General features: G+C 45.0%; 2 protein-coding genes across 2 annotated transcripts in view; both read left to right on the plus strand.

Annotated features, from left to right (window-relative positions):
* LOC106889977 (polyprenol reductase-like) overlaps positions 1-6878 on the plus strand; it is a 7819-nt gene extending 941 nt beyond the window's left edge. Inside the window, exons 3-7 of the mRNA XM_014945501.1 lie at positions 1-138; positions 3112-3263; positions 3732-3926; positions 5883-6005; positions 6540-6878. Of these exons, the coding sequence (XP_014800987.1) occupies positions 1-138; positions 3112-3263; positions 3732-3926; positions 5883-6005; positions 6540-6799 (868 nt within the window). The 3' untranslated portion in view covers positions 6800-6878. The remainder of the gene's footprint in view (positions 139-3111; positions 3264-3731; positions 3927-5882; positions 6006-6539) is intronic.
* Positions 6879-7118: 240 nt separating this feature from the next.
* Positions 7119-8048, plus strand: part of LOC106889978 (polyprenol reductase-like) — a 20175-nt gene continuing 19245 nt past the window's right edge. Inside the window, exon 1 of the mRNA XM_014945502.1 lies at positions 7119-7145. Within this exon, the coding sequence (XP_014800988.1) occupies positions 7119-7145 (27 nt within the window). The remainder of the gene's footprint in view (positions 7146-8048) is intronic.

The raw sequence follows: 8048 nt of genomic DNA on the forward strand, positions 1-8048 counted from the left end.
ACTGTTGCTGCTATGGCGGGCCGGGCAGCCCGGCGGCTTCGTCTCCGGCCTCTTCCAGGATCTCATCCGCTACGGGAAGACGAAGGGCGGCTCGGGGCAGGGCCCGGCCTGGCTGCGCCTCCTCCAGGTGCCCAAGAGGTGAGGGAGAGGGGCGGTGCGGAGGGCGGGCCCCCGCCGCCATTTCTGCTCCCCTGAGGGAGCCGGGGGAGCGGAGGGACGGTGGTGGTACCGAGCCCACGTCTCCCAAATTGGAGCAAAAACCTAATTCCCTTGAATCCCGGTGTCTGCAGAACCAGCCTTTCCTGTAAGGCTGAGGTGGGGGACCTGGGAGTAGTGTCTCCTGAGCGAGACTGCGCAAATGTACCTCAGGTTTACTGGCTTAAACCGATTTTCAGTCGTCTTCCTCCTTCAAGGATTCTTTTTAAAATGTGACTTAGCATACTAGTAACGGCCAGGACTCGGCGTGAACAACCTCTTAAGGATGGGGCCAGACTCTTCTCAATGGAGCCCACGGACAGGGCGAGGGGCAACGGGCACAAGCTGGAACACTGAAAATTCATCTCAGCATGAGGAAAAACTTCTTTACATTGAGGGTGATGGAGCACTGGAACAGGCTGCCCAGAGAGGGTGTGGAGTCTCCTCTGGAGATACTAAAGACCCACCTGGATGTGTTCCTGTCAAACCTGCTCTGGGTGACCCTGCTTTCATGGGGGGGTGGGACTGGATGATCTCTGAAGGTCCTTTCCAACCCTGACCATTCTGTGATTGTGTAATAAGGCAAAAGAATAGCTGTGTTATCCAAATGTATCTCTTACTGATGTTTAATAGGATGAAAGTGTGTGGGGGGGAAACCCACTTACAGCTTTCTATTCATTACTGGGATTTCATCATTTTTGATAATTTGAGATTTGTGACTAGAACTAGCCTTTGGCTTGGACTTAGGCACGACAGGCTCTTGCCTGGCCAGTAGGACAACACTGGATGGCTACTTAACCCAAAGATCTGATCACTCCCATTGTAATGATCTTGTTAGCACTGACACATTTCATATCCATAGCTTGCAAACCGAGTGGTAAAAAAGTTTTGTGACACAGCATGTTATTCATTGAAAGGTTGTAATGTAGTGTTGTAGTTATCAGGCTTCTGGTTACAGAAAATACCCAGGGATGTGTTTATGCTCTGTGGTACCCTCAGCAAAAATAAGGGCTCGTTAAGGCTTTGTCTTAATTGCAGTGTACTGCGAAGTGCCACATTATTAAGGTAGGTTCCATTTGAGTTGTCCTTTCTCCAAAAGAAGTTTCCAACCACCTCTTTTTAGGGAAGATGGTGTCTGAACAAGGTGGCTTTTTCAGGGAATTGGTCTTGAGCTCTCAACATCTACAAAGCAATTCTGTTGCTTGAGCAGTGAACCTGTAACCTTGCCAGCTGAAAGAACAGAGAGGATCCTGATGGTAGTCATTGAAGCATTTTGTGTTTCCATTCATCTGCACCTTGTTTCCAAACAAGCACTGTATTTTCGTTAGCCTGGGCTTGTTTTTAACTTTGCTCTTCCATCTTGTCAAATGTTATGATTCATTTCAGGTTGGTTTGGCAAATACTGAACGTTTGTGTCCTTGAGGGGTGACAGGGCAGTGCTGGATTGCTCTGTAGGCCAGATACATCCCCAGCGTAATTGGGATTGCAGAATGCTTGCAGGGCACGTCTCTGCTAAGCTGGAAGGGCTTGTTTGTCTGCTGGGAGCAAAAAGCAACGTGTGTGGAGAAAGTTCTGTGGTGAGTGATGAGAAAGAAGTCTACTGAGTAGCAGGACAGCAGGGAAGGAGCTGGAAAACTTGGAGGTGGAGTTTTTATCAATATACAAGTTTTCTTTGAAGCAGAAAACAAGAGAGGGGCTAAATTTTACTTCTGTTGCAAATCAGCAGAGCGAATGGTGCTTTTCTGCTTGGTGGGAGAAGGAACTGGAGAGGAGAAAGGATCATGTGAAGGGGATTCCAACTGCTAATGGGCAGGGTGCTCTGGAGCATGAAGGGATGCTCGCTGTCTCTCTGGTTCTGATTTGGCCTCTGTATTGCTGTTGAGAGTCACCTGAGGTGCTTTGGGAGGGGGTCACGGTACTTTCACTAAGCAAGGGTGTTGTACCCCTGCACTCCCCCAAAAGAAGAGTTTGCATGTTTCCAGAGAAATACCGTTTTCTCTGACTATACAGTTATATCCTAGTTTTGCACTGATAGTTACATTGTCAAGACAAGGCTGTCAGCGTCTTCTCATGGTACATATTTCATCACTTTGCAGGTGTTTCCAGAGGTTCTGATTTTTATTCATAGCCAAAAGGACTTCTAATCTTAAAAGCAAAGGAAATACTGCATCACCTAGTTTGAGCTGGATATCATAAGGCTGTTTAAGTCCCTCCAGTTACCAGTCTTGACCGTAATTGCATTTCAGTAATGCATGATGTGCTTTTATAAGTGTACTATGAAGTTGAGGGATACTTTGTTTTATTAAAAAAAAAAAATGTGGTCTTGCCTTGTAGTCACCCAGTGGTTCTGGCAGTCTCTCCTTTTTTTCTATATGATTGTTGCAGACCTTGGATTTGCAGAAGGACAAGATATCTTGGTGAACAACTGACTAATTACTTCTGGTTGCCTTTTACCATCCGAATTTCTCATTTGTGAACTTTAACAAGTTGTGTAATGCATCCACGAGAACTAAGGAAAGTGGGAGTGCTGCTAGGCACAACAGCCTGGAAATGCCCAGAACATTAATATGGAAATGCTTTTAGTGGTGTAAATTACAAAGAAAAGGTTGTGCACATCATGATTAGTTGTAAGTGTTGAGGAATACCTTTGCAATGCATGGTTTACACTTTCTTCTCTTTAGTGCAGCTATGGTTAGTAAGGTAAGCTAAATTAGAGGTTATTCTATGCAGCATTTCACTGGGGGAGGAAGGTGTTAGGGTTATTCCTGCTTGGTGCCACTGGAGGCCCGAGTTGTCTACTTATTGATGTGGGAGCCAAAAGGTCATGTACTCACCATCAGGCAAGCCTGTCCTGCAGCTACATTTCCAACTAAGGAATGATGAGAACATTAATGAAGCCTCTTTTTGTTCCCACAGGTGGTTTACTCACTTTTATGTGGTTTCTGTGCTCTGGAACGGCTTTCTGCTGATCTGGCTTTTCCGAGCTGAGTTCCTTGGAGGGTCACTCCCATCATGGATTCAGCACGTGCACCGTGCTCTTGGCAGAGATTCTCAGAGCGAGGACACGGGCAAGTATTCCAGCTATTACAGTGCAGCCATATAAATGTTAGAAAGCTTCACTGCCATCCTGTGCTGAACGTGTATTTTTCAGCTGCTTTTAAACTAGGCTCCGGGGGACTTTTTGATTCTGTGATTCTGTGGACTTTTTCTGGAATACCACGTCCCTTTGTCGTTATCCAAGGTAGAAATCATTCTAATTTGTGTATATGATTGCTTTTCTAGTTCATGTACATGATGGCTTTCAGCAGTCCTTTTAGCAGAAAGGGCCATTAGCACCTTCTAGAAGTAATCTTGCTGTGATCAGCAGTGCCTCAGATCTACAAGTATTTTCCCCAGAGCACATTCTACAGATATTTACCCAGTTGAGGGTAAAATTTTGCTGTGAGGAGGGGAAAAAAATAGCCTTTTTTGGAAACACTGTCGGGGTTAAAGTGTTCCTGTCTGTCTCAAAGTTGCTATTTTTTATCTGTAAGCAGGTTGTGAGCACTTCTCTGCACTCCTGGTTCTCCTGCTGCTCTGGCTGCACAGCTGCCGAAGGCTTGCAGAGTGCCTCTGGACCAGCGTGTTTTCCAGCGGCGTCATTCATATCGTGCAATATTGCTTTGGACTTGCCTATTACATTGCTGTCGGCTCCACTGTGCTATGTCAAGTGCCTGCTGACGTCAGGAATGGTAAGGGCCTGCTTGGTTATTCCCAAAGAATGTATTTTGCCTCCCGTTTGTTTCCGTCGTGGCAAACGGTTCACTCGGTTTCATAGAGGGCCGCTTGTGTGAGAGGTGTGTTAACTGATGAGACGTAAAAATACTTACTGGCATAGTTCAAAGTCAAGGTTTTGTTATTTCACATAATCAACCAGCATTATACAGACACTGATCCACGCTTTCATGAAATCACAGAATAGTGTGTTAACTGGTAAGATGTAAAAATACTTACTGGCATAGTTCAAAGTCAAGGTTTTGCTATTTCACATAATCAACCAGCATTATACAGACACTGATCCACGCTTTCATGAAATCACAGAATTGTCAGAGTTCCATTTTCACAGAATTGTCAGAGTTGGAATGGACCTCTAGAGATCATCTAGTCCAGCTCCCCTGCCAAAGCAGGATTGCCTAGAGCACATCACTCAGGACTGCATCCACGTGGGCTTGAAAATCTCCAGAGAAGGGGACTCCACGACCTCCCTGGGCACCTGTTCCAGTGCTCGGTCACCCTCACCATAAAGAAGTTTTTCCTCATATTTGAATAGAACTTCCTATGTTCAAGCTTGTGCCCATTGCCCCTCGTCCTGTCACTGGGAACCACTGAAAAGAGTCCAGCTCCATCCTTCAACCCACCCTTTAGATACTTGGAAGCATTAATAAGGTCACCCCTCAGCCTTGTCTTCACTGGTACTTCCTGAAAGACATCTCACATAGATACTTTCAGGACTGTTTCCGATCAGACTCGCATTGAGGTACATACACTTTATGAAGGACAGTAACAGGCACCAGTTCTCAAGTGCCACTACACAACTTCACTTCTCAAACTGGAGTTTGGTTTTTTGTTGTAAGCTTTCCTGTAAGGTGAGCCTGCAAGACCACCAGTCTTCACTGGTGCTTCCTGAAAGACATCTCACATAGATACTTTCAGGACTGTTTCCGATCAGACTCGCATTGAGGTACATACACTTTATGAAGGACAGTAACAGGCACCAGTTCTCAAGTGCCACTACACAACTTCACTTCTCAAACTGGAGTTTGGTTTTTTGTTGTAAGCTTTCCTGTAAGGTGAGCCTGCAAGACCACCACCTTTGTTTTCTGTTGGGAACTTGCCACTGCTCTGCCTTGCATCAGTCAGTCTCTTCTTTCCCCCCTTGCTGTAATGTCTCCACTAATACAGCAGAAATTGGAATTATATGATTTATTTCTGCCAACGCATTCCGCTGAGTCTCACAGGCTGAGCTGCTGTTCCCCTGCACAGATGAATCACGGGCTGGTTGTAGCACTTCTCTTATGACTAATTTTTTAACTGCTTCCAACCACATCAGCTCTAGTTTAATGTTTTTTTTTAAAAGGACCTTCCGATCTCCTATGTTGAGATAAAGCCTTTTTCTTTCTGGACCTGTCTTTCTGGACCTTTTTCCATCTTGTAGATTCTTAGAGATGGTGTGTTGGCTTGTAAATGAATACAGTTAACTTTTTTTTGAAGGCCTGAATGGTTCACACTGTGTATGTGAGTGTCAATGTATGTGTGTATGTTTGTCTTGTTCACAGTGAGTGACATACATACGACTGTGTACTTACACATTGACCTGAGCCATGACAACATCTTTAATTAAGATGGTGAAAATGACAGTGTTGAATATTGAGGTCTTAATCTATCAATTCTGTGTTGGTTGTACATCATGCTGTACCTCGAGCTACTGGATTAAAAAGTAGATATTTTTAGTGTAGAGCGGTTAATAGAAATGAACTACCATCTGAGCGCTTACACGACGCAGGATTTAAAAGCATCTTTCAAGGGATTAGAGGCTCACTCCTAGAATTTTGTAAGACAGTAACATTTAAAAAATATGTAGGGTGTTTGGGGATGATGCTTGGGAAGTTATTTCCTGGCCAAATATTAATGAAATGTATTTCATGCAGGAAAAGAGCTTTCTGTGCAGATCTGCTGGTATCACGTTGTAGGAGTTATGATGTACGTTTGGGCCTCTCTTCACCAGCACAGATGTCTTGTGATTCTAGCTAATCTTAGAAAAAGTAAATCAGGTAAGATGTTTCCTTTCTGCCAACCATTTCCTTGGGTGATTTTTTCCTGGTTGTTTCAATTGCCTTGGGTAGCTTCTAATACCTTAAAACAAGTATTTTTCAGTTCCTGTAGTGGGGTGCTCTCTGTAAGACTGTAACATTAAATGAGGCTGTTGGGAAGCGAGATTGGATGGTTGAGTGGGGAGTGTGTGTGTCTCTGTGTCTGTGTATCTATGGCTTTATAGAACTTTAACAAAGGTCTAGCTTCTGTTGTCCTAAGGACAGCCACGTGCTAATGCTCAGGACTTGTGCCACTCCTCGGGGACCTCCCTTCTGTCTCCACGTGGGCTAAAAATAGGTTTCCTTACCCTGTATTTGCGCAAACAGCCAGAGGTGGCATCTTAACTTCATTAGGAAATGCAAAGCTGCCAGATCAGATGGAGGTGGATGATGATGATAACCTTAATGAGCCTTTTGTTCTGTAATCGGGAGTAGAAGATAAAAGTTTATTTCATGGATGTTGTTCTTACCTAATTTCCTTCTGTTTGCTTGCAGGGAAGGTCGTAAGTCTGGGCCACAGCGTACCTTTCGGGGACTGGTTTGAGAGAGTTTCTTGCCCTCACTATTTTGCAGAGCTCCTGATCTATGTATCCATGGCCATCACGCTTGGGTTTCACAACCTGACGTGGTGGTGTGTAGTGATGTATGTTCTTTTCAACCAGGCACTGGCTGCTGTTTTGTCCCACGAGTTCTATCAGAAAAACTTCAGCTCCTACCCAAAGCACCGGAGAGCGTTTATACCATTTGTTTTTTAGAACATTCCTTCTAAAGTGTCTTTGGAGAACACTGGAAAATGTTTCCTATAAGGCAATAAGAGATTTACGGTTTACTAAAGCCAAGGTAAAATGGCACATTTTCTCTAATTCTAGCTTAAAAGCTCATAATTTTAATGATATTCTCATCTGTTTACCAGTGTGGGAAGCGTTGAGGTCTCTGCATATCGCACAGGCTAAGAAAAGGTTTGCCAAAGACCTTAATGCAAACTGAAGAGATGCTAATAAGCTCTTTTCTGTTTTATAATTATATCTTATGCATAAAACACTTGCTGTTGTGCAGCAAGCCAGAAATGCATAGATGTGGAAACGGTGTAGTGAAAGGAGGGTGCGGGGAATCACGCGAAATGCTGTGTCTCGTGCCTTGTGTAGTATTTAAGCCTTTTTTATTTTTTTTTTCCTAGTCTCTCTCTTCTTTGAATCACTTCAGAGGGAGGCAAATGGAGTATTGTCTTTTGTGCTTCCCTGTTGATAATTAAACCGCCCGCTGCTTTATGAGTGTGAGCACAGCCACCGGCGGGGAGAGCCGCGGTGGAGGAATGACTCATGCTCAGGGGTGGAGATAAACAGCCCCGTTCTCTGCCTGCTCTCCTCTGCACCACAGTCAGTATTCGTTGATGAAAACTCCTTGTTTATCCCTAAGCTGGGAAAACCATGGACGGTCCTCTGTCTAGAGAGACAGTAGAAGAGAATTAATGCTCTTGGTGATGGTTCTGTCGTCCTTATTGCAGGATGTTGGATGTGTGAGAGGGGGTAGTTATGCAGGGTGGCTACACGGGTTTATAAACAGCCCGTGGGAGCTGGTGTAATGAGCTGCCGAGGCAGAGAACACGTGGAAACTGGGACCTGACAAGTGCTGCAAAGACATTCTTTACTGGGGAGATGATGTCACTCACCGCTGGGTGGCTTTTTTCATAGAATCGTGGGATGGTTTGGGTTGGAAGGGACCTTAAAGATCACTGAGTTCCAACCCCCCTGCCGTGGGCAGGGACACCTCCCACCAGAGCAGGTTGCTCAAAGCCCCATCCAGCCTGGCCTTGAACCCCTCCAGGGATGGAGCATCCACTGCTCCTCTGGGCAACCCATTCCAGTGTCTCACCACCCTCAAAGGAAAGAATTTCTTCCTGATACCTCATCTAAATCTTCCCTCTTTCAGTTTAAAACTGTTACCCCATGTCCTGTCACTGGAATCCCTGATAAAGAGCGTCCCCTCAATGTCTTCTGTAGCCAC

Source organism: Calidris pugnax, unplaced genomic scaffold (assembly GCF_001431845.1).
Source record: "Calidris pugnax isolate Ruff unplaced genomic scaffold, ASM143184v1 scaffold58, whole genome shotgun sequence".
NCBI lineage: Eukaryota > Metazoa > Chordata > Aves > Charadriiformes > Scolopacidae > Calidris > Calidris pugnax.